This window comes from Lactuca virosa, chromosome 4 (genome assembly GCF_052849685.1).
Source record: "Lactuca virosa cultivar CGN04683 chromosome 4, Lactuca_virosa_CGN04683_v6, whole genome shotgun sequence".
Classification (NCBI taxonomy): domain Eukaryota; kingdom Viridiplantae; phylum Streptophyta; class Magnoliopsida; order Asterales; family Asteraceae; genus Lactuca; species Lactuca virosa.
Window position 1 is genome coordinate 99,652,524 of NC_136429.1, and position 27,553 is coordinate 99,680,076.

The following is a 27,553-nucleotide window of genomic DNA, read 5'->3' on the forward strand; positions in this document are numbered from 1 at the left end:
ATATTAACTTGTAAATAGTTAGTTGATAATATAGCTATAAGTAGATTCCTTTGTACACAGTTGATCCATAACAAAAAAAAAATGAAATTCAAACTTTTCCGTCTACTTTCTCTTTCTACTTTCTCTCTAACTATCTTAGAATGAAGAGACAGTTGGTGCATCTGATAGGAAGCGGGATAAAGATTTCTTTGGACAACAAAAAGGCGGTGGAAATGGAGGACCAAAATTGTCAATCACCACAAAGTAGTGTGGCAAATCTCTAAATGACCAAAAATACACTCTTCCTAACAATTGTGGGTTTTAATATATATATATATATATATATATATATATATATATATATATATATATATATATATATATATATATATATATATATATATATATATATATATATGGAGGAAGTTATATGCATATAACAACTAAAGTTCTTTTCATTCAAAACTAAACCGATATACTAACATACTCGATATCAAATTTCATTACGACTTAACAACAAAAATTGAAACTCAATATAGAGACTCAACAATAGTGTTTAAAAACACTTATTTCGACATACTATTTTGATAAATGTGATCGGACTTTAATCCAGTGGAGAACGTTGAACGCAAGTCCTAAGTCGTCGGTATCATTGTTTCGCTGACTGAAAGTCATTTTCCAATGGTAGCTTCACTTTATTGAAACCACCTGAAGCCTCCGGTGACTTTGTTAACTCCAGATTTGTCGGTGTAGTGGAGGATATTACAAGGACAGACTCTTTTTTGTGGATTGGTTTGTGCTGGAACCTATATTTCTCTTTTCACGGTACATGTTATTAGTTTGAAGCGCCTGAAATCTTTAAAATCACCGGGTTTATAGACCTGTGAATTTTGGTTTTACCACCGCCTTCATTCAACATCTATTCGATGTATCTTTGCAATGAAAGTTCAATATTGCTTGAGCGAAGGTCAGGACTCGCTTCAAGTAAAGAACCCTAATTTCATTTCTTCCTATTATTTCAGCAAATTCGGAAGTGAAAGATGATAAAGAGGCTACCCTCTAATTTCCTACAGACTGGATTTGGATATTCGGTTACACTAAACATATTTTTTTAGTTAATCATGTCAAATATTACCACGTCGCCTTTTAAGAACACCAAACACCATAAGGTGTTGCTCTTACAATATCTGATGTTTTTTTTGTATTTTTAAAATCACAGAGCCTTACTATTTCTCAAAGCATAAGCACTCAAGCAAACAATCCAATGGAGATGCAACACAAGGAATTGTTTGAAAAATAATCACTTTCTCCCTGATGCCCCATTCCAAACAGTTCTTCAAATTTCGGAGTTCCTTTTTTTGCAACTTTTTTAAAAGAAGTCTCTCTACTTATATCTAAAATGTTTATTCGAAGTATTTAATATCATTGTTTTTAAGTTAAAGGTTTGACTTTAAGTCATATTATCGTATATATTTCCTATTACTATGTTTGTTTAACTTTTTGTTAGATTTTAGTAAGAAAATAAATTTTTTCTTGAAATTGCGGAACTTTTCATCGAATTTCGGACTTGTTCTTGAAATTCCAAAGTTTTATTTCTTTTCTCGAAGTCCAAAATTTCAGTCCGAAATTTAGAATGTCGGTCTGGAAACCAGAATGCCAGTCTGAAATGTATTTTTTTGTCAGAAAAATGATTTTTTTTTCTTATCCCAGAATCCCCCATATCGGATTTTGTGGTTATTTTGCTAAAAACATTTTTTTTGGTTATTTTCTTCGAATACACATTAGGTTACGGTTAAATTACCCAATTATCCCAGAATCTCTCTCTCTCTCTCTCTCTCTCTCTCTCTCTCTCTATCTATCTCTCATGGCACAAGGCTAATTTACCATATGCAAGTGGGTCTACAAAATTCAAACCATTTACAAAGTCATACATGGATAACTTTGTACCCAACATTCTCCCCCTCAAAGTTAGGAACGGATGACCCGCTTCAAATCTTCCAAAATCAAGCAACTACGCGAACCAAGCCTCAAGCGTGACACATGTAGAGATGAACATCAAATCTTCAATTCTTCCACGATTCTTCAATTTGGGTTCTAGAATATGAGACCATACGAACCGACCATCAACGGATAATTAGGAGTTTCTCAATCTCCAAATAATCATCCTAAAGTTGAGCATAAAAGCACATCCCAAAAATCTTCAATAAGTCCAAACCCATCATGAACCGAAATCACTTCCGAATTTCCAATCGAATCATCTCATAAACTTCAAATACTTGAGGTCACTTCGGTCTTCAAGTCCGCGTAATATGAAAAATTCAACTTTCGAATTTCCATATCTAAATCTCTCCCCCTTTTTATAATCAAAAAATGATTATAAAACCAAAAAGGGAATGAGAAAGCGCTCAATTCGGAATTTTTCTATCCAAAACTCCCCCTTAACACATGGCATAAACATTTTGCTTCAATCCGGAAAATCCAAAAAATCTTCAATTTTTAGCTTCGTTCATGGACCGTCTTTGACAAGAACAACCAAAAATGCGAAACTCTCCCCCATTTGCGAAACTGGGTAGAAAGCGTCAATTCGCATTAACTGCAGGGGCTTGAAATGTGAATGCTTCAATTTCTCAGCATTATAACCCCATTTTCGAAGTTGGGTATAAACTGCCAAAATTTCGAAACATCAGGGACTACTTTCAAAAATTTTGTCTCTTTTCTTTCAAACCTTCGAAAATTAGTCCAAATTTCGAAATGTGTATAAACTGTCAAAGTTTTGAAACTTTAAGGACCAATTTCGAAACTTATGTTTCCTCCCCAATTTGTTACCGGTCGCCAATGTCAACACCAAAACCTTCGAAAGATTTACACAAAACCTTCGCTTTTCCAAAAAAAAAAATCGACTATCGATAACACATACCACTTGCGAATCCGAAGCATATCGAACGCTTAATCGTGAACAGTAACATCTTAATCATTCAGATGGTCCTTCACTTTTCATTACACTGACCCAAAACCTTCGTTTGTCAATCAAAAATCTTCGACAGTAAAGCAACCATCCAATTCACGATTCCACAACTATCGATATCAAAGCCATTCACTTCCAGTTTTCAACCCAAATCCAAACTTTCGAAATTAACTCAAATGACTTTGCATATCGACATCAAAATTTTGATTATACGTCCCAGTTCCAAAATCATCGTCATCAACAACAAATTCCTACCCTTGGCTGTTTAACACCAACATCGACCAAAATCGACATCAACGACTCCAACACAGCCTTCATTTTTCAGTAATTATTTTGAAATCAAAATCAAAACTAGACAGCGATCCTCAAACAACCTTCGCTTTTGCATCAAATCGACAACAAAATTTCGATTCCAAAGCTTCGTTATCTATTAAGCTCCAAAAACTCACAATCGACTCTAAATCAACAATCGAAATAACGATTTTCAATTTCCCAGGCATTTCCCAAACCTTCAGTCCTTCCATATTAGCCTCAAGCAAGAACGAAATCAAAACAATTGCTTACAATCGTTGTTCGTTCTCAACCATTCTTTGACTTTCGAAAGTCAATCATCAAATTTGTTGATCCTAGACATTGAACATAGCTAAATCTTCCAGTAACTAACTTCGAAATCAATCAACCCAAGCATCGATCATTCAACATCCAAGAACACGAATGTTGACTTTTTGAGTTTGACTTTTGTGGTGAATCAGAATCAAAAATTACGTCAAACATCAGACATCCATCCCAATCCAATTCGATATTAACGTTCTCATACCAAAATCGACAAACACAAAATCAATAATGTTCAGAACAATTTCAGATCAAACCCAAAACATCCTGTTCTTCATCGATTTCAAGTGTTCTTGACCAATTTCATTATAATCAAAAATCAACTATCGATTTCTAGAGTAAGATTTGAATAAAATCGATTTGAAGATCGAACGCATAATACAAAATCGATTCAGAAGGCTATTTTATCAATCAAAACAAACAACAATCGATCAACCAGATTGATAAAACTGATGAAATTGGAACATTGGAAACAAAAACACAACAAGAGTCAAGAACGTACAACTCTTTTGTGCGAATGATAAAATCGACTCAATCAGTGAATCTTAGAAACCGAATGAAATTAATCACCTCTTGGGCTCAACATTGAATTTGGATCACGAAAATAGATATGAACTCAAAGTTGATGAACAGTAAACATTCGATATTCGGGCTCAATGAATTGGACATGAACAGTAAACATATTTAGAAATTGTTTTTGGGCTCAATTAATCTCGTGATCAATAAAAGATTAAGGATATTAGACTCAAAATTTGTTTTCAAGAAAAATGATTTATAAAATGATTTTGAATTTGGTTTGGGCTTGATCAATGTAAGAAAATAGATTGGATCTACAATTGGGCTTGAAACAAATTCGATCCAACCGAGACAAAACGATCAAAAATTCAAGAATGTAACGCACGAATCAACGAGATTTAGAGAGATCATCGAGAGACTCACCATAAATGTTCCAAGTGTGATGATTGTTGCCAAATCGAGAACCGTTTCTTCAAAAAATCATGTTGATCTTCACAGACCCGCTATGATACTAATTGTAGTGGTGTTGATTATGATGACATGTGCGGAATAAGAAAAGATCTAGTGAATTATCATACAAACTCAAGAACACATCACGTAAATAAATCTGGGTTTAGTTCTCATTAGTATTGATAGAAAGAGTACAAATGGGTATTGCAATTTCTCTCTCTAAACTAATGCTCTCAAAGTGTTCATTTCATCAATGAGTGTCACTCACTTCATATTTATAGGAAAGACAACACATTACACAATACAAGTGGGTAAAGCACTGTCACAACTAGCACTTTTTGCTAGGAAATTATGTCTTCATATACTCAACTCTTGTGTAACTTGTAATCTACGTTGATGTTATGTACTAATTCTTATTCCAAAAACAACTATTTGAACCAAAACTCATTCGTGAAGTCCAAAACCTAATTCAATTCATTTCACACACTTAACTGTGGGTTCGTAACCCTAATATCCCGATTTAAACTCATAATGGATTTGGATCCTCTTATTGGGCCTAATGGGCCATTAAACTCTCAATTTAGCTATTTTGGGCCAAGGAACTCCATTTGGGCTCTAACTGGACCTACATTTATCAAACCATAGCATTTTGGGCCATATTGGGCCTAAAATGTTTCACTTGGTTTCTAGGGCTTTATTGGGTCGTAAACAAATTCCTTTAACATTTTTGGGCCGTAAACCCTTATATAGGCCCAATGGGCTGAAAATTTCCATATTAGACCCTATAAATTTCGAATATATTCAAAAATGGCCCAAACAATTCTTTTCTCTTCCTCCTTACTTATTCTCGGTTATAAACACACTCACACACACACACACACACACACATATATATATATATATATATATATATATATATATATATATAGGCTTAGGTTATTTTGTTTTTACTAACTATTGTGTGCCAGAATGCACAGATCTGGACCAACGGATGGAATTAATCAGTGGACATGATTTGAGAGTATATGATATTACAGGGTGATTGCATGCACCATATAATCACACAAATTTTAGCAAAAGGGTATTGTGGACAATCAACTACATTTAGAAAAGGAAATTTTCAGATTTTTAGGGATAATTAATTCTCCAAATTTTAAAATTTTGAATTTTTTTAATTAATTCAATTTTAATTCTAACGTAATTTGTAAACATAACCAATTTTATTCGGTCAGAATATTTTTTTTGTTAGAATGATGTTCTTTCAGAATTTTATTCTATTAGAATATTATTGAAGAATAAAAAAATTCTTGAATCCGATGTTGAAAAATAACAACATTCTAATATATTCTTATACATCCGAACTTAAATACAAATTCATACATATTCTTACAGAGTAAAAGCCTTATACATTTTAATATAATTATGCATATTCTAAAAGAATATCAACAAAAATGAATAAAATTCTTAAAAAATAACAACATTCTTAAACTGTGAGTATGATCAAACTTTATTCTTTCTTCAAGTTATTCCTATTAGGTCTTCAACGCATTACTCCAGCCATCCTATCATAAATACAACAAAAACTAATAATGGTTAAAAACATGTTACTTGCAATTAACTATCACTTTATATATTCTGGTAGAATACATAGAATATGACATAATACATAGAATACATTCTGGCAGAATAAATAGATTTTATTTTGGCAAAATACATTCTGACAGGATACATAGAATACATTCAAAAGTATCGTATTTACCGCTAATATAATGTTGTTGAACTCGATTCCAAATCTTCATCTAGTATGATCAATATTGAATTCCTTCTCCATGCCATGCTGAAAGAATAAGATGCATTACTCATTAGTATTACCAGTTAAGAAAATATATATGTTGTTAACAAATATTCTTAAAAATATTCTGACAGAATGCATTTATACATTCTATGCTTTAGAATGTTTATACATAAAATACATTATGCTAGAATATACTATTGTTCGCCACTCGATGGTGTCAAAGCAGTGTCATGACCCGATTCTTTACTCCATATGTGTTTCTTCCATAATGGCTTCGAATTCCTATCAAATTCGTACAAATCCCCCGACAAACTACATTTAATTAAGAAAAAAAGTAAATAAATTATATTCCAACTTCAAATCACATTAAAAAAATAGAGAAAAAAATGTAACCTTATGGTGAATACGACTTGTGCCCTAATTCCAGGAGCATTTACTATGGCTACAACATCTGCACCAGGAGGCTTCCCATGGTTTATCCATCTACCCATTATGAAAAGACATAAATACCCTTTACCCATGCTTATGAAAAGACATAAATACCCTTTTCAGATTTTTTTTTAAAAGATAACCTTGGAGGATCAGCCTCAATAAGCTCCAATAGCAGCCCATTTTTCGTGCAGAAATAGATCCTCCTGTATTCATATTTTATAATATGAATTTGATCTAATTAATTTATTGGTTTGAAAATAAAATTATTTGATCTTACTCACTCTGTATTATGTGATATAACACCATATTTGATGAACATGATTGTGCTAGAATCTTGAATTGGTGCGTACTCGATCCGTATCGGCTGTGAATTTTCACTTAGTTGCATCTGCATATTAGCAAATTAGCAAATAAAAATGTATTTTTTTAATATAATATCAGTTTAATGATTAAAAAACACAACAAGACAAGAATCAAGATTCCATGGAAGAACCTGGTATAAGATTCCTGCTTCAGAAAGAGCAAGAACTGTGTGATTGATCAAGAACACAAAAACCATATAACCAGCTTGTACAGGGAGTTCATGAGGTGTAATCACCCACTGCACATCATTCCAGAATCTCTCACAGATCGAACCACTAACTCCAGTCACCCAAATCGAATCTTCCGACATTTTTATCAATGAAATTCTCTTCCTCGATGCCAAACCCCCAATCTTTTTATCATCTTTTTTAATTTTCTTCTTTTGTTGACTACCATCCGTATTTGATTCGTGTTCTTGATCCAATTGGGTGTAATAAGATACCAACAGTTTAACAAAATCATTGATTACTTGTTGAAAAAAAATGAATTACCTGATAAATTTGATGGAGTAGAAGAGGCGTGAAGAAAGAGGTAGAAGACAGAATAAGAAACAGAGACATACTAGACTTACCAAACGAGTAATCTGCCTTAGACCTTCCAACCTTTCTTCTCGCCGGTTGTCTTCTAGAACTCCGACAGGTAGCTCCGGCGAGTTTCCCGATCTCGCCCTCTCTTTTCGCTGGTTGCTAAAGAAGGCCGGAAAAAAGAAAGAGATGTGCTAGGGTTGGAAAGGAACAACACGCCTATAAACGAGAACACAAATGACTAGGTCAAATATATTTACTTTATTTCCTTAATTGCAAGATTTAAATTAAATCATTTCCTTAATTAAAAGTACAAAATGTCCAAAATACCCTTTAATGATTTATTTAATGATTTATTATTTCTTGAATTCTCATTGGTGCATTTAGGCACACACTACTTGCTAGAAACATATGAACCTAGCTATATATATATATATATATATATATATATATATATATATATATATATATATTTGTAAAAAAAGAACGAGATAATATCATATTAATTAGAGTGTGACACCTCATTATTATTCAATAGAAATCCATGCATATTGTCCACCATATATCTAGGAAATTAGGGTTTAACCATCATGCAAATACCATACTAATCCCTCTGTTCTCTCTTCCTTCATATACTCGGCCAAGAAGCATTATCCCCACCTCACTTCATCCAGATTTCAAACACTAAAATCTCTCTCTAAAACTCTCAAGAAGTCTCTCATTTTTACCTCTTTAAAAATCGTGACTTTGTGTGAGTCTCAAGAAGATCACTCCAAGCTTCATATTTAGGTAAGATCATGGAAATTTAAGTTGATTTATTTCATTTTATACTAGATCAATCCTTATGAACACATGTTTTCGTGATCATGCTCTTAGAAGCTCCTAGAACTCGAAAACTCTTCCTAAGAAGCAATCAAGGCCGAAAACATCTTCAACCTCCTCACCAAAACCGAAATCATCAAACCAATGTGAGTTCATACCCCCTATTTTCGGTTTTTACTATGTTTTAGGGGAGAATACAAGTTCTTTTGTGTAGATCTATGTGTATATGCATGATTATGTGTGTTTTTCATGTTATATGTTGTGATTATGTGTTATAGACTTCATAAACTCGACAATATGCTAAAATATGATGATATTTGTAGGACATAACACTTGATGCAACTTATTATGCAAAGAAAAAGCTTAAAACATTTCATGGTGGTTTAACTAAGAAAAATCGTATAAAAGGGCAAAAAATGACAAAATAATCAAAAAGTGAAGTTATTATACATAACTCACGGTTTTGAAAAGATTTATTTGAATAAATATGGATCTTTATGGTATTTATGATTTTAGAAGGGCTAAAAGTGTAAACTTTCAGAAATGGGCCTTATATTGGACTTTCACGGTTTTTAGGCTAAAATTGTAAATTTTTGGACTTTTGTGGGCTTAAGTGTCAATTTAAACAAAGTTGAGCCAAAAATGTTATTTTTCGGTTATAAGAGCTAAAAATGATAATTTTATCAAACTTGGGCCAAAAAGGAATAAATTCTATGCTTTTGGGCCGAAAATGATCTTTTTGACAAAAGTAGGGTTAAAAATGTTATTTTACTCAAATCAAGCCCTTAAATGTAAAATTTTGGTTTTAAAGGACCTAAAGTGTCATTTTTACGAAAAATGTGCTTAAATTGTAAATTTTCGATTTTAAGGACCAAAAACGACTTTTTACAAAAGTGGGCCTTTTATGTTATTTTGGTGAACAATTAAGCTTAACCAATCAACATAACAACAAATGGATTAATTACGTCACTTACACCTTAATTGGGCCCAGAATATATATTACATGTTTATTGGGCCTTAGTGTTCCATTTACATGCTTGTTGGGCCTGGAATGTTCATTACATGTTTACTGGGCCTTTGTGGTCCATTTACATGCTTATTGGGCCTGGAATATACATTACATGTTTATTGGGCCTTAGTGGTCCATTTACATGCTTATTGGGCCTGGAAAAGACTGTTGCGATTCATGCTGCCACGACACCTACCACATCAACATCAGTAAGACCATATGCTGGAAATCTTCCAAAATGCAGCAAGTGCAGTTTCCATCATAAGGGAGCCTACCGAAAGTTATACTATAAGAATTGCAATAGGAAGGGGCACCCTACCCGTTCCTGCAGGGCATCAGCACGACCAATCCCCAGACCTCCAACTTCAGAATGAGCCCGACCTGTTACGAGTGTGATGAATCTGGACACTTCAGGAGGGACTGTCCAATAACAAGAAACTCTGGCAGGGAAGGTAGAGTGCTGACAATCACTACAGGAGAGACCCTCCCGGAATCACCTATGAACAGCGGTACGTTTTCCCAGTAAAGATATTCAAAGGCTTTAGTCATTAATTATAGATTACGCTATCGTCCGAACAGGACATATCATTCGTATAAAAACCAAGGGTTTTGCAGGTGAGCCACGATGGCTTAGTGTATATTAGGGTCATATATAATTGAGGTTCTAAAGGTTTAGTAAGCGTGATTCCATTCTATTTTCTGTTCCTTGTGTGGTTACGGATTTAGGACAGAGCCCTTCAGTCGACAGCCTTCCATTCTTAATTATACATGCTTCTTACCCGCCAAGCAATTATAGAAAGACATGGTGAGGACCATGCTATCCAATTTCATTGCTAATAATCGCAACACTCATACTACTAATACTCACTAAACGTGGTACAAGAATGTTCGCGGTAGTGATAACAAGGATGAAACCAGGAACATTACAAACGAGTACATGAAACACACTCTCATTTCCGAACAGCCATCCCTTCCAAGTCAATCCAACATCTATTACAACAAACTCTAAGAAACCCAACAGAGTCACTTGACAGAGGCTGGCTTGATCCTCACCATAAAAATTTCATGTAGAGACCCTACGCCTTATCCAATCGACTAACGAAATCCTTACAACTTATAAGGACAGATCCTCGAATCATTCCTGGCATCTAGACTCCTAAGTACCTATGTAAGAAGTACCACGCTCGTTCCTAGCCCACAATAGAGATAAGAAACGAGAAGCAAAGGACATCGAGGGTAACCTAGAGATTTATAATCTTTCCGAAGTGGATTCCAGAAGTCCTTTCGGAAATGTTATCTATACGTGGCAAGTCGAGTTCGGAAATTGACTCAACTAATGAAGCCATTTCCATAGCCAGACCACCAAGGACACTAAGTGCCAGCAAAAATATCGAAGCCATCCGGTCAAGGGAATGATCCAGTAAGTATGAGAGTTACCAAACCAAGACTTGAACCCCAGAGAACGTCTATCCAACTCATAAAGAGGAAAGGCTAAGTATCCATAGGACCACTGACTACTAAGAATCAAACGAACCCACCCTTAAGGATCGATATCCCCCATCCCGAAACGAAGACTTGCTCGACCCGCCCCCAGAAACAAGCAAAGATCAACATCCTACTAGTTCAGAATCCCACAGTAAGAAACTCCAATGGCAGCCTAAAAAGTATGAGGCTAACTACATCACGTGACCTTAACCCTAGCGATAATAGTGTTCACCTTAGGGTTTAGAGGTACTACTTTTGGGACGTCCAGTACACGATCCTCATTAACCATGACCATCAATCCACCTCGCCATAGAGGACGTGAAGGCAGAATACCTCTGTGTTGGGCTGAGATGACCAACACCCAACTAGCAAGAGGACAAGCACCAAACAACACTCTTACAGACCCCGAGATCATTCGGGAAACGGCGGAGAAAATAGTTCAAATCAAGGCACGACCCCAAGCATCACGAGACTGACAAAAGAGCGATGTTGATAAATGGTAAAAGCCTCTGGAGTTTCAAGTCGGAGAGCGGGTGCTATTGAAGGACTCTCCCTATAAAAGGAATATCTGAATTGGAAAGTGGGGCAAGTTAAACCCACGATACAACGGGCCGTTCGAGGTTCTTTTCTGGATCGGTCCGGTGACATATCAGATAAAACCCTCACCATTTCCTTGGATGAGATCGAGATAAACGAGAATCTCATGTTCGTCGAAGATCCGGTGGAGATAATGGACAGGGAAGTGAAGCGTACAAAACAAAGCCGCATTCCGACTGTGAAGGTTCGATGGAATGCTAAGCGCAAACCGGAATTCACATGGGAACGCGAAGGCCAAATGATGCAAAAGTACCCTCACCTTTTCTCTAGCTCTTAGGATCGACTTTCAAAAGAATTTCGGGACGAAATTCCCTCTAACAGGGGATGATGTCACAACTAGCATTTTTGGGTAGGAAATTTTGTCTTCATATACTCAACTCTTGTGTAACTTGTAATCTAAGTTGATGTTATGTACTAATGCTTATTCCAAAAACAACTATTTGAACCAAAACTCACTCCTGAAGTCCAAAACCTAATTCAATTCATTTCACACACTTAACTGTGGGTTCGTAACCCTAATATCCCGATTCAAACTCAAAATGGATTTGGATCCTCTAATTGGGCCTAATGGGCCAGTAAACTCTCAATTTAGCTATTTTGGGCCAAGGAACTCCATTTGGGCTCTAATTGGACCTACATTTATCAAACCATAGCATTTTGGGCCATATTGGGCCTAAAATGTCTCGCTTGGTTTCTTAGGCTTTATTGGGCCGTAAACAAATTCATTTAACATTTTTGGGCCGTAAACCCTTATATAGGCCCAATGGGCCGAAAATTTCCATATTAGACCCTATAAATTTCGAATATATTCAAAATGGCCCAAACAATTCTTTTCTCTTCCTCCTTACTTGTTCTCGGTTATAAACACACACACATATATATATATATATATATATATATATATATATATATATATATATAGTTGTAAGAAAAAAAAGATAATATGAGATTAACTAGAGTGTGACACCTCATTATTATTTAATGGAAATCCATGCATATTGTCCACCATATATCTAGGAAATTAGGGTTTAACCATCATGCAAATACCACACTAATCCCTCTCTTCTCTCTTCCTTCATATACTCGGCCAAGAAGCATTATCCCCACCTCACTTCATCCACATTTCAAACACTAAAATCTCTCTCTAAAACTCTCAAGAAGTCTCTCATTTTTACCTCTTTAAAAATCGTGACTTTGTGTGAGTCTCAAGAAGATCACTCCAAGCTTCATATTTAGGTAAGATCATGTAAATTCAAGTTGATTTATTTCATTTTATACTAGATCAATCCTCATGAACACATGTTTTCGTGATCATGCTCTTAGAACCTCCTAGAACTCGAAAACTCTTCCTAAGAAGCAATCAAGGCGGAAAACATCTTCAACCTCCTCACCAAAACCGAAATCATCAAACCAATGTGAGTTCATACCCCCTATTTTCGGTTTTTACTATGTTTTGGGGGAGAATACAAGTTCTTTTGTGTAGATCTATGTGTATATGCATGATTATGTGTGTTTTTCATGTTATATGTTGTGATTATGTGTTATAGACTTCATAAACTCCACAATATGCTAAAATATGATGATATTTGTAGAACATAACACTTGATGCAACTTATTATGCAAAGAAAAGGCTTAAAACATTTCAAGGTGGTTTAACTAAGAAAAATCGTATAAGAGGACCAAAAATGACAAAATAATCAAAAAGTGAAGTTATTATACATACCTCACGGTTTTGAAAAGATTTATTTGAATAAATATGGATCTTTATGGTATTTATGATTTTAGAAGGGCTAAAAGTGTAAACTTTCACAAATGGGCCTCATATTGGACTTTCACGGTTTTTGGGCTAAAATTATAAATTTTTGGACTTTTGTGGGCTTAAGTGTCAATTTAAACAAAGTTGAGCCAAAAATGTTATTTTTCGGTTATAAGGGCTGAAAATGATAATTTTATCAAACTTGGGCCAAAAAGGAATAAATTTTATGCTTTTGGGCCGAAAATGATCTTTATGACAAAAGTAGGGTTAAAAATGTTATTTTACTCAAATCAAACCCTTAAATGTAAACTTTTGGTTTTACTGGACCTAAAGTGTCATTTTTACCAAAAATGTGTTTAAATTGTAAATTTTCGGTTTTAAGGACCAAAAACGACTTTTTACAAAAGTGGGTATTTTATGTTATTTTGGTGAACAATTAAGCTTAACCAATCAACATAACAACAAATGGATTAATTACGTCACTTACACCTTAATTGGGCCCAGAATATATATTACATGTTTATTGGGCATTAGTGTTCCATTTACATGCTTGTTGGGCCTGGAATGTTCATTACATGTTTACTGAGCCTTTGTGGTCTATTTACATGCTTATTGGGCCTGGAATATACATTACATGTTTATTGGGCCTTAGTGGTCCATTTACATGCTTGTTTGGCCTGGAATATCCATCTACATGCTTGTTGACTTCATTCATTCATTCATATATACTTGTTTGGCTTGAAAAACTTAAAACTTACACGGAAACAATATACTTTGTGCAATTCAATGTTCGCGTAAATTCAGTTAAGGATCTTATGAGACACGTCGTTTGGCACCTATCGAGTGTACAACCGTAGCCTGTAGTTATAACCAAAGTCTCCTGGAGGAAGAGCGGGAGTTTGTGTATAGATCTATACGGGGGTGACACCCCACACCTGAGCTGTTCGCTACAGTTAAACTAGGCCAGTCTAGGGTGACAAACCTTACCTAACAAGTCGGCATCTGAAAAACGTCATGACGAGCGGATTAGTCATTATCAAGTATGGTTATAACGACTCACTTAGAGGAATTAACTCCATTATAAAAATTTACGGAATACCTTTACAGTTTGGTAACACGGAAACTTACACTGATAAGACTACAACGTTTTTATAGACAGACAATATCGGATTGTCTGGGACCATTTACTTTATACATTTTCGAACAGTAACACAAATGCATTAATACAAGATCGGACACACATTTCAAATTGCTTTTCAGAGAATATCGGATTTTCTGGTGTTTACAATTAATATAAAACATTTTACTCAAACATGCTTATGAACTCACCAACATTATATGTGTTGATGTTTTCAAATTAACTTGTATTCTCAGGAAATCGTTGAGCAGGTTGGTCAGCAAGAATACCTGGAAACTTTGTTGTGTTTTGTTATCACCATACTATGAATATTTTGGCATGTAATTTGAATTACAATACTTGATGTAAACAATGACAGTTGTAATATTGTATGTGATGATGATGATGTTTTGTTTCAATTATATACACTGTGATGTATATAACATGTTGTTATATTAAAAAGATGTAAAAGGCTTTCTTTCTTTTTGTATTCTTTCTTCTACAAATTGAGAATGGAAGTGGGGAGACATAAAAGTCACTTTCTCTTATTTTAAATAGAAAGACATGCCTTAGAAGCATAATCTGACGTAATTAGGATGTTATAGGTATGGTGTGTCTTAAAGCTCATAGTGGATAAAGATTTATAAGAGGAGGAGTCATGTGATTGTGGTCTATAATCGTTTAAAATTTAATTCTTGGTTACATGTTACGAATTATTAGAGGTACATAGTTGAGACTCGATGGCATTTGAGTGACATTGATTCTCAATTGAATTCGATGGTGAACTAAAGAACTAGTTAAAGAATCTAAAGAATTATATAAAAGGCTAGTAAAAAAACAAAAGGATTGGAACTCTAGTACTCAAACAGCTCTTTTGAAGTAAATAGGTGAAATATGTTCAAAACATTATCAAATAAAGATGTTTCTTTTTAGATGGATTAATCTTTGTTTCACAAATTAAGGAGGTGGTTTGGAATTAGGGTGGGGATAAATCCCCATTACAAGATGGTTTTACCTTTAAGAATTCTAAAACAAATAGTGGGACATCATTGGTTTCAATACAATTGAGGTTGTGACACAATTTGAAAAGTATGTGTGGGTTCCAAACATATGTAATGTAACTCATGTTTTTACCTCTTATCACAAAGGTACATGATCTCCTTTATGTCAGTAATTTCTGTCTAATTGGTATGGTAGGGTGTAGTATAATCTAATAGCTAAATATTTAAGGAACAGATTGAAACATGTTTACTCATCGGTGAGTGCTCGTACTCAGTAGTCTTTTATTCAATCAAGGAAGATCGTAGATGGGTACATGATGGTAAATGAAATTATTTTATGGTCTAACGTAGTGTAGCAAAACATTATGATTTTTAAGATCAACTTTGAGAAGACATTATGAATAAGTAAATTGAGGATATTTGAAGTCTATTATGGAGGTGATGTGATTTTCATGTAAGTGGAGTAGGTGTCTTAAAAGTATTTACATTCTTTATACACTTCTATACTTGTCACAAGGCCGCCTACTATAAATCGCCAAGATGGTGATTTCATTGCTACTAATTTAGTTCTTTTAGCTAAACAAAGACGACGTTTTACAATGATAGTCTCTTTTTTCTGTCGATGAAGGGAGTTGGAAATGAACAGGGTACCACTCATACAACAAAAATATTGAATAATGTCATAGTCACTGGAATATTTTAACTCTAAGATTACAATTATCATGTATTTGACGGGTATTGGTTGCATCTTTATACTTTGAGCTACTAAACTCAAATTAAATCTTAGTCTATATTGCAAATTGACTTGACTCAGTTACAATGGATGATATATATTAGTTAATATAATGTAAAAGTATATTTACGTACTTCTTCCATGATTGATAAAATCTTAAGAGGAAAAATTGCAATAATAAAAAAATGTAAGGTTATCTTTTTAGTAATCACATTTTATATCATCTAGCTCTGTTCCGAAACCGGACCGCAAAAGAAATAGAGAACCAAATTTATGGAATGGAGGAACCGAGAGCCAAACCTAATTACATATTCAGTTACCAATTGGTTCTCGTTTGATTTAGTTCTAACATGTATTTTGCTCATTCCTAATTGTTAAGGTTTGGAATCGAACCGAACAAAAAAAGTGAGAACTGGATTTGTGGAGATGATGGAACCGAATTACAAATTCGGTTCTCAAATCAGTTCCAATTCAATTTAGTTCCAACGGGTATTCCGTTCCCCCCCCCCACCCCCCACCCCCCCCCCCCCCAACCTAGTCTATATTTCAAATTGACTTGACTCGGTTACCATGGATGATATATATTAGCTAATATAATGTAAAAGTGCATTCTTCTTCCATGATTGATAAAATCTTAAAATGAAAAATCGCAATAATAATAAAAAAATGTAAGGTTGTCTCTTTAGCAATCACATTTTATATCATTTAGGGGTGAACTCTGTTCCGAAACCGAACCGCAAAAGAAATAGAGAACCGAATTTATGGAATGGAGGAACCGAGAGCCAAACCGAAGTACATATTTAGTTACCAATCGGCTCTCGTTTGATTTAGTTCTAACAAATATTTTGCTCACTCCTAATTGTTAAGGTTTGGAATCAAACCGAACCAGAAAAGTGAGAACTGAATTTGTGGAGATGATGGAACCAAATTACAAATTCGGTTCTTAAATCAGTTCCAAATATATTCAGTTCCAACGAGTATATTCTTTTCTTGAAATTATGAATTATTTCTCACAGTAATTTTTTTTTCGTCGGAAATCTGGATTGATATGCATGTGTTTTTTTGTTAGAAAAACACTTTTAGTGTGACATAAAGTTAGTTTGAAATATCCGGAAAAATATGTAATTTTTCCAAACAAAAAAGTTGATAATTTTTATTAAATCATTGATCATTTTCATTAATATACGCTTAATTTGAGTTTATTAATCATATAAAAAACATATAAAGAAAAAATCCTGATACAAGATGACAATAGGCATGATCTGCCACTCTTCCGTAGGAACGAGTCATGATCCACCCCTAACATAATCAATCAATACTTCCAAAATGTATGACATGTTTGCTTGCTTGGTTTTCATAAAGAAAAAAAAAAGAGAGAGAAAAAGATATTGTATTTGTATAATACCATTAACTTATAACGTATTGGAGACTGTATTTTAACATTGTGTTCATCAATAACTTTTACGAAAACTTAACTGGATTAATTCAAGTATTTTTAGCACTAATGCAACCAATTAACCACCAATTTTAGATACACAAGTTTTAATAAAAAAAAAATTATTCTAATAAATGAATAGTTTTAATCTTCTTTTGCCAAGTGTCACTCTAATACAACTCATCATTAATATTATGTCATGTAGATATATTAAGCAGCTCATTTCAAAATTCAAATTTATATTTTTTAATTATATGTTAAATTTGAAGTTATAATAACTTTAAAAATTTGATATCTCTTAATTAATAATTTATTTAAAATGACTTATTTAAAATAATTGATTAATAATTATAAATTTTATCATAAAAATTAATTAATTTTATAACCATGGTTATAAAGGGTTATAAACTAGATATAATTAAAAGATTCCAAATCTTCATTATTTGCCATTTGAGAATTCGATTAAATATTTATTTTATTAATAAAAACAAAACAAACATACCATTGTCGAGGAACTATCAACGATGCCTAAATCTCCACGTCCATTATAACACCCAACCACTATTACAATGCTATAAAGTCTTCCAATCCGAGTTCAAGAAAATGAGTAGACATCATCATCGGAGTTACTGTTGCTTTTGCTAACCACCACCAACCACCGTGATCATGAATGTTAAAGTCTCAGTCGCCACCACCGTCTACCCCTCACACCAACCCTTCACCGTTGACCACATCCTCCCTCTCTCCCACCTCGACACCGATCGCAACATGAACGTTCCATTCCGTTACGTCCGAGCATACGCCGCCGCCGACCACCAAAATGCGGACCCCTTTGACGTCATCACCGCCGCTCTCTCCACCGCCCTCGTCAAGTTCTATCCATACACAGGATCTCTCCACCGCCGTAAAAGCGACGGCCGGTTCGAACTCCATTGCAGTGTTGGTAGTGGAGTCCCAGTCATTCCGGCCACTGTTGACTCCCCGTTGAGCTCTGTGAACTACCTTGATGATGCCGATGAGGAATTTATTGAACTGTTGGTCCCGAACCCGGATCAGGAAGCCCGGTTGACCCATGTGTTGATGTTACAGGTGACCCGGTTTAGTTGTGGCGGGTTTACTCTTGGTGCAGCGGTTCACCATGTTCTTTGTGATGGGATTGGTGCCACGTTGTTTTTCAATGCGATGGCTGAGATTGCTCGAGGTGAGAATGAGATGAAAGTTGAACCGGTTTGGGACCGGTCGAAGTTGCTTGGACCTAGAGAACCGGCTAGGACGGAGTTTCCTATTGAAGAGTTTTTGTCTTTGGATAAGGATTTCGTGCCGTATTTGGGGTCGAATGAAGATGTGGTTAGAGAGATCTGTAATGTAAAAGATGAGTGGTTGGACCGGTTTAAGATTTTTCTACAAGAAAAGTCCGGTTCGAGCTTCACCACTTTTGAAGCTTTGGGTGCTGTTCTATGGCAAGCAAGGTACATTGATTTGTCGTTAGACGTCATTTTCGAAGGCATTTTCTTTTTATTAATTTTCAAACATATGCCTTTTGAAATCTAAATATAACACAATAATTTTTTTAAACGGTAAATTACATACCAATATAGCATTATTTATGATGAATTATGTTAATGTGTTAAACTATAAAAAAGATATAAAAATTTAAAAGCAAAAAACCAAATGATATGATAAAAAAGTTTTATTTTAAACCAAAAGATCATGTACATAGAATTATAATGTTCGCATGTACCATCGCTCATCGTCACAATGAAAATCTTGTACCATTTCATCAACTGTTGGAATGAGTGGACCCGTTAGTTAATACTGATTCATAGTGCATGGTTATAATGGTACAAAATAAATATTTTTATATTTTCTTAAATAATTTTTAATTTATTACCACCATTCATCTAACAAAGGAAATACAAGACATGCTATTAAGATGTATCATCGATCTGTAATATTAAGTTTTAGTTTTTAGAAGTTTCTTAAATTACAATCACCCAATTGCATCACTATTATTAGAAAAGAATGTGTTATCGTGTATGACTATTAGTAGAAAAGTCTAAGTAATCGTACAATACCATTATTGGAAAAAATTCATTGATTGATAGAAAATTCAGTAATCATTTTCACAAAATTCTTTATGTGAAATTACTTTATTTTGCAAAAAAAAAAAACAAAAAAAAATGCAAACTAGCAAGTTTTCCATAGCTCTTTTGCGAAATTAATATTTTGCAAAAATATGATTAAATACTTTGCAATTCTTCTTTTTTTTTTTGGCAGGAATTACAATGTTTTTTTAAATTATTATGCAAAAATATTAATTAATATGCAAAAAAAATAACAAATAAAAAGGACCATTCATAAAGAAATTCCAATGATTATTTTGTCATGGTTTCCTAAAAAAATGTTTATTTTGTGCTATTTAGTCATTTTAGTGATCACCAATATAGATACTCATTAACTTAAGAGAAAAATAACTTGACAACAACAATATTAATATTTAAGTGATTGTTATTTGTTTATTGCACGTAATCATTGTAATTGAGATAATTATTATTGGACATTTTTATATTCGAACTTAGGGTTAATAGTACTAAAGAATAGTTATAGGAGAAAAAACAAATATAGTCCAACCTTCAAAGATTTAGCTTAAAAAATCCGAAAATAGCCTAGAAAATCGCATATAGTTTGATAATGGGTTGGAATTTTTCGTAATGAATTACGGATTTCCATAATGGGTTGTCACTAGTACAATCAGATTAAAATCAATACAAATGCAATCTTAAACATGCAGATTAAAACCAATACTTCCCTGCCTGCAGTGCGCTCGAGTCCTTTCGTTTATGCATTTGTTCATGTTTGTTTATCTCCGTTCTTATTGTGTTTGATCATATTGATTTTTATTTGTTAATGTTCGTTCATTTAACGAATACTAAACGAACGAACATGAACAAGGTAATTTCATAAACAAACAAAAAAAATAAAATTCTTTCTTTTATCCGGTTGTATATATCCAGTATTCCAGTTAAACTTAAATGGAGAAACATAAACAAACCAGTTGTTCCCATTTACATCCCTAGCTTTTAAAAATAATTATTTAACATTTATGAAAACAGGGTGAAAGCCTCGAAGACTCCAAGAAAGGAAGAGGTAAAATTTGGTTATGCAGTGAACATAAGGAGGGTAATTCAGCCGCCACTACCCGCCGGCTACTGGGGCAACGGTTGCGTTCCTATGTATGCACAAACCACAGCGGGAGATCTAATTGATAAACCCATTTGGGAAACAGCCCAACTCATCAAAAAGAGCAAGAGAAACGTGAGCGATGAATATGTTCACTCGTTTATCGATTTCCAGGAGCTAAATTACGAAAAAGGGATTAACGCCGGAAAATGGGTAAGTGCGGTGACTGACTGGCGGCACTTGGGTCATTCAACGGTCGACTTTGGGTGGGGTGGTCCGGTGACAGTTATACCCTTGTCCAGAAACCTTCTTGGGAGTAGTGAACCGTGTTTTTTCTTGCCGCATTCGGCGGCTACTCAGAGGAAGAAAGATGGGTTTAAGGTGTTGTTATATATTCATAAGGATGCCGTTGTTGGATTTAGAGGGGAGATGGAAAAGTTTGTGAATACGGAGTTTGCATAGATTTGTACTTGTAACGTGAGTGAAAAAAGGTACAACGATCTTGTGCATGGTTGGATGGTATTTTTGATCATTCAATTAGTGTTATCTCTTAAATAACACAATCATAATGTATTGTTGGAGAATAGTTAGCTGAAAATGAGTTCCCTTTGTAACAAATTCGTATTCCAGTACCACGTGTCACTTTAAATCATTCTTTTTATGTTCTTGGAAGGAAGGACTATGTAAAATGGTCAGTGGGCCAACTCAATTCATCAACAAGCAAAACCAAACTAAAAAGGAAAGAAAGGGACCAACTTGTTTATGTTGATGTCTTTCCACTTGACACGTGGCAATCTAGCATTGGCTGTACTAATATTTTCATATAATTTATTTGATTTTAGATTGAAACTTATTATCATTTCAAATATATAAAATAAACTTAGGATTTGTAAATTCAATCTTTTATCTATATAAAAGACTAAATTGCCCTTTTTATTTTCATCATCCAAATTAGCCTAGAAAGGTTGTCCGATCGGTGTAATTTACTCAATGTGAGTCGAATCCGCTCAGTAAGTTCATGGAAGTCCTGCTTTTTATGAAGTTGCTATGTTGAAAATCTATAGACCGAGACATCTACATTTTGTAACTTCTCAAGTTTTAAAATTTTCTGTTAAGAAACTAAAAAGAATGATAGGGGTGTCACTTATTCGGACCTTACTTCATTACCATCCACTGTAATTCAATCAGTATAGCCATTTTCTAACAAAAGTCTACATTATTATGACACTTGAATAGCTAAATTTGATTAAAACACAAAAGATAAGTGGCAACAAAAGACATGTACCTGAAATCTTCATTGCCTGACAATTCTTCTACCAGAACAGAAGCAAACAAAACTCCTGCTCTATCATCATAACAACTTTAAGAAACATCATTTATAGAAAGGTACTACTTCTTTTCTACTTGATGGACTTAAGGGGGCCAAAGCAGTCCATTTTACTTAATGTAATTAAAAAAAAAGTTCTAAGTTTTTACAAATTAGGTATTCATTTATTTTTGAGTAAGGTACATTTTTTATCCTTGTTCTTAGCTGATTTTTGGTATTAGTCCAAAAAGAAATATTTTTTCCTTTTTGGTCCCTATTAAACTTTTTCATAACATTTTTTGGTCCCTCTCACCAAGTTCGTTTACCCCACTCATGTGCCTTCCAGACTAGGTCTTTTTGATCTTTTCCTTGCACATGAAGGAAGAAAATGATCATAAAGAAGGAAAAGACCAAAAAGCCCATGTGTGCAAGACAGCATTTAATTGAAAAAATAAATAAATAACAGAGCCAAAGTACCTGATACACAACATGTTGCAGTTTTAGTTAAGGCTCAGGGATGCAGCAAATTTCTGAACCATGCTGATGTATCGAATATATTTTAAGGATTTGAACAATAATATAAAAGTGTACCTCTTTTTGAAAAGGAAACAAGAATTAAAACTAAAAAAGAAGGATATTTTGTGTTGATAGATAGGATGATTAAGCATGAGGAGATTATTGTTATTGACAATAGCTCGAACAAGTATATCCTTTGCCTCCTCATGCTTCTTTTTCAGCATGTTACATATCTGCATACAAAAAACAAGTCTGCTTGATACTTCTTTTACCCATAATATATACAAATATGCTTATATTCTTTTATAACTAAAATAGCAAAGTATAACATGAACCATGTGAAATGCTTACAAGTTCTATGTTACATTCACATATTGCCATTATTGAATGAAATGTAAGTGCATTGCTATTATGGGTAAGAAACGGTACGTATGTAGGCATATTATGTGTACAGAAATGTAAAGATGTTGCTATTATAAGAAAACAATAAAAGTTCATTTTTACAAGTTTCTGATCACATATGCTATTGTAGGTATAGGAATGTAAGTGCATTGGTGTGATGGGTTAAAAACATAGTAGAGTGCCTACATTGATAGAAAGAGTAAAGTAGGTTGCTATACTTACAGCATCAAGTTCCTTGGAACATGTCTCAGCCTGTTGAAAAAGGGCATCATTTTCTGATGCAGAATATATGTCACTTTCAAGGGTAGAAACGTCAACCCTAGGCGACTTCTCATTTGGCATGCTGGCATGGTTGCTAATCTATAATTAGAAAACAAGAAAGTGTAAGTTAATAATTTACACCACTTTGGAAGTGATCCAAAATGTTTGTAGCTTAAGTACCTGTTTCTCAACAGCTTTTTCTGATGATGGTGTCATATTGTTGCTGATTTTTAATGAATGATAGGTTTTAGACAAGATTAAAGTAACAGAATTTTATTTTATTTACATAAAGGTATAATAATATATATAAATATAGGACCTGTAGGGTGATGTAGAGAGACGCTTTAATGGAGTGAATGTTGGTGTTCCAACAGATGCCTGCATGATTAATCATTATAAAACTTGATTAAGTTTTATAATCCTTGTTTTGGAGAGAATTGAGTGATGATGAAAGAAACAGTAAAAGAACCTCAAATGTTTTACGCTTCAGAGTTGGAGCGGAGGGTGTTTGGTTCTTTATGTCAGCAGAAGGGTTCCTCTTGAACACCATTTTTCCTTGCAATTCCAAACCTTGCTCTTTGTTTCCCATTAATGGAGGACCCTTTGCTAACATAAAACTGAGTGGCTTCAACTTTGGTTCTGTAGCTCTGCATTACATGATGGATGGTAGGTAAAAAAAACTGTAAGATGGCTATTTTTGATAATACAGATGAGGAGGGCATTTACGTCTTTTGCACAAATGAGAGATCGAGAGTGAGTCCATGTCCCACCTTATTCGGTGGGACACAAAAATCAGTTTATGTCATATCATGTGTGACAAATGGGGCCTAATGGAGAAGATAATAGATTAATATTCAACACGCTACCTAGAAACCCTTAGAGTAGAAGCTTGAAAATTAGATGCCCAAATCTCAGGTTTAGTAGGTGATATCTGCTTCTTTTCTACAACAGTCTTTCCAATGTTACAAGTAGATTTCATGCTTGTAGCTTGAAGCCCAGGGTTTAGGCTTTTCTGTGGGAGATCTTTTGTTGACTTTTCAACTGAACTGGATGGATCGACATCAGACCTAAAGAAAGAGCCCCTAAAGATTATTAAATGTGTGGGTTTTCAAGATTTACATCAATTATTAAAGAGTAATTGACATTTCTGTAAAAGTGTTATACTTCTTTAAACGAACAGGGCCTTAAAGCAGAATGATTTCAATATAAATACCAAAACCAAACCTGAGTGCATTGATATTTTGGTCTCTTTCCCTTGATGCATGTTCCTCCTTGGTTGGACCAATAGTGTGTGCCATTGTGGTTGACACTGGTTCATTTCTCGGTTTTATATTATCAGCATTCAAGCATTCCCTGCAATTAACCATAATTAAAACATATTAATAATTTTGTTTTATAATAATCTTCAGCTTAAAGTACCAAAGACTCACCGAGTATTATCACTGACATTTGCATGACATGTCTCTATGTTCTTAGTTTGAAGATGTATGTTTCTGCTTACCACATTGGGTAGTGGCCTTGATAATGATATACCACCAAACTTGCTACCAGACTCTATGCTTTTAGAACCAAACTCCCTGCAAAAGTCTTACAAATGGGAATGAGATTTTCTTCTTCAAGTATTTGATAAAGCTACTTGTATTAAATGAAAGTCTCACCTTTTTCCAGGTGGAGGATTATTTGGTAAGGTGCTCATTCTTTTATTGCCAACAGAGATGAGTTTTGTTGAAGAGACTGATGCCTGCTGCTTTTCAGATTCACTTCCATTTTGTTTCTTGAAATATTTTGATCGGGTAGGAATATTCCCTCTTTCTTTCTCTGAAACCAGCTCATCAGTTGTGGTTCCACTGCATAAGATCAGGCAGCATACTTACACATATGACTAGCATAAGACTTATAGGCTTTGCCTATTAGATCAAAAAACAGTTTATGTTCAACCAGATTCCCAAAACTGTTAAATATAATGCACATAGTCTCACCCATCCAGCAAGCCCATATGAAGTTTGGAAACTGAATCTGCATTCCTCTTATCAACCATTTCCCCAAGACCCAAATTCTCTTTCACAGTTGTCATGGAACTTTCAACATGTGAATCACCTTTACTTTTATTATCACCATTAACATGGCCAATAAGGGCAATATCATCCCTTTCCTTGAACATTTCCCTCTTTTGACTTTCTGAATTCATATGTGCTGATGAATTTTCCAATAGTGAACTTCTAGTAGTAGACACTTCGTCCACAGGCCTAACATCACCACTTTGCTCACTCCCTGTGCTTGGGTTCACCATTCTAACTGAAGTTCCAGATTCTTCTTCTGAAACATTATCTAAAGATTGACCAGATAAATCTTGCATAACTTTTTGAGCTTGAGGTTCTGAATAAGATCTCTCCTCTGATGAGTGAGATTCTTGGGTTGGTTCCTCATGGCTAGATGAAATCATCTTCTCAGATGAAATTGTTGTCTGTATCTCATGTTCCTCAGCATTTGAGCTTTCATATGTTACAGATTTCAAGTGGTCATCTTCATTTCTGGGATCAGGATCCTTAATATTCTCCATTTGAGTATCAACCTTTGATATGGGATGCTTTGATGATACATCATCATCTTTTAATGCATCAACATCTTTATCCAAAACGTCTACAGAACCTTCCTTATCTATAGATTTGTCACACTTTTCATCTGTTTTTTTCTTTGTCGACCCAAAGTCTAAATCTGGAAACCTGTAAATACACACATACCATGTGACTGATTGTATCTGATACAAAAAAAAAAATAAACTCCAATATGACTTTATAAACTAACTCATTAAAATCAAATGAGAATGCAAAGTCATCTCTCTTTGCTCGCTCTCCACCAGAAGATGCTTCTTTGGATTTTTCCTTTGATTTTCCAGATTTCTTTATAGGAGAAGATATATCAAGATCAGACATGTTTGTCTTGAAAGATGGCAACTTATCAAAGTCAGCATCAAGAGAGAAATCCATATCCCTGAAACAAAGTTATATCATGAATGTTATTGAAAAAAGTTATACAGAACTCTGTAATGAACAGTAAGTATTCAATCCAGTTACAAAGTTTGAGCTGTTTATCCACATTAGATGAAATTAACAATTTCAAAGATGATATCCAAGTATATATATGTAACTTTGAGGTTTTGCAGTGCTTACATTTTGTCAAATTTAAAATCCATTTTCTTGCCTTTGGTGGTTGTTCCAAAGTCAAAATCCATTCCATCGCCTGCCATGGACATTGACTTCCATGAGCCAAGAAAGTCATCTCCAATGTCTATATCTGCTATGGACCAACAATATTAGTTGCAAAATAGTTACAGATGCTTACTTAGAGATCAATGTATCCATAAAGTTACAAAATTCATACGTTGGCTATGTTAAAGGGAAAAAAAATCTCTTATGATTGTCAACTAACTCCTATATGAAAGGTTAAGAACTTCTTTGAAAAGTTACCTAGCAGTGAACCTTTCTCTTTAGATTTGGCAGATGGAGTTGCTTTTTTCTGTGATTCTGACATCTGCAAGCAAATTGATGCTATGTTATTAGCTTCAACATAAAACTACAGAGATGGATAGTTGGTAAATCTAGAAGAAATTTATGCAATATAAGATGATGGAAACGGTTTGGAATGAATAATAATGAGAACAAATTTGCACTTTCTGATGAGCAACATTATATCCAAAAAGTATCTTCATATTTTTACTAGTAGAAGAGATGGATTGCCATCAGGCCTTGATTGCCACAGGCAAGTACCTATCTACATCGCCTATGTGAAAGTCATCAAAAACACGTTATATGTATTATAAACCTTACAATAGATTAACAGAAAGTTAGAAACCAGTAACTCTAGAAATCAAACTGAACATCAGAGGCCACTTGTCCAAATATTTTGCGATACTAAACACTAATAGGATATACGATTCATATAGGGTTTCGATTAAATTACAAATGTAAAAGTTGAGTCTAATATGATGAAACTTTTCATTCGAGATCAAACCTCCCAAACGCTCCAAGATCTACTCTATACTTAGCGATTTTTCATGATTCAACGATTCGAACAGAAGAGTGGGGCGTCGTTAAGCAGAATCAACTAGCGAATGAAAAGAAACATACAATATATGAATAATCGACTGAAAATTGCTATACAGGAAGAAGATGGAGAGAAAAGACCTTTCTGTTCGCTGTCCGCAGCGTTGTGCCTTTGTTTTGCGTCTGTCTGATTTGGCGCTCTAATGCTTGAACCGCTAGTGCCGGAATGCTTGTTGGTTTAAGATTCTTGAACG

General features: G+C 34.3%; 3 protein-coding genes across 6 annotated transcripts; 1 reads left to right on the forward strand and 2 right to left on the reverse strand.

Moving 5' to 3' along the window:
• Positions 1-5,881: 5,881 nt before the first annotated feature.
• LOC145106653 (uncharacterized) lies at positions 5,882-22,115 on the reverse strand. 2 transcript variants are annotated; one of them, XM_079043607.1, is made up of 9 exons: positions 22,057-22,115; positions 7,684-7,855; positions 7,243-7,526; positions 7,031-7,137; positions 6,890-6,952; positions 6,711-6,800; positions 6,513-6,629; positions 6,282-6,359; positions 5,882-6,084 (listed from the first exon to the last, which is right to left on the reverse strand). In XM_079043607.1, exons 3-8 carry the CDS (start codon positions 7,420-7,422, stop codon positions 6,284-6,286), a joined length of 633 nt encoding a protein of 210 aa, XP_078899733.1. In that variant the 5' UTR covers positions 7,423-7,526; positions 7,684-7,855; positions 22,057-22,115; the 3' UTR covers positions 5,882-6,084; positions 6,282-6,283. The 2 variants fall into 2 exon arrangements, 1 of the variants encoding a protein (XP_078899733.1); XR_013707617.1 differs by having other exon boundaries at positions 6,496-6,629; positions 7,243-7,855.
• On the forward strand, positions 18,128-21,423 carry LOC145106652 (HXXXD-type acyl-transferase family protein). The gene is made up of 2 exons (XM_079043606.1): positions 18,128-19,060; positions 20,705-21,423. The coding sequence occupies exons 1-2, from the start codon at positions 18,258-18,260 to the stop codon at positions 21,231-21,233; spliced, it is 1,332 nt and encodes a 443-aa protein (XP_078899732.1). The 5' UTR covers positions 18,128-18,257; the 3' UTR covers positions 21,234-21,423.
• On the reverse strand, positions 21,892-27,553 carry LOC145106650 (uncharacterized). Of its 3 annotated transcripts, none has more exons than XM_079043605.1 (17): positions 27,441-27,529; positions 27,268-27,360; positions 26,724-26,787; positions 26,427-26,550; positions 26,062-26,247; positions 25,236-25,979; positions 24,915-25,103; positions 24,687-24,833; positions 24,481-24,609; positions 24,123-24,323; positions 23,726-23,903; positions 23,576-23,634; positions 23,437-23,479; positions 23,218-23,355; positions 22,714-22,826; positions 22,555-22,620; positions 21,892-22,111 (listed from the first exon to the last, which is right to left on the reverse strand). In XM_079043605.1, exons 3-16 carry the CDS (start codon positions 26,785-26,787, stop codon positions 22,578-22,580), a joined length of 2,358 nt encoding a protein of 785 aa, XP_078899731.1. In that variant the 5' UTR covers positions 27,268-27,360; positions 27,441-27,529; the 3' UTR covers positions 21,892-22,111; positions 22,555-22,577. The 3 variants fall into 3 exon arrangements, with proteins under 3 accessions (XP_078899731.1, XP_078899729.1, XP_078899730.1); XM_079043603.1 differs by having other exon boundaries at positions 26,427-26,553; XM_079043604.1 differs by lacking the exon at positions 27,268-27,360 and having other exon boundaries at positions 27,441-27,553.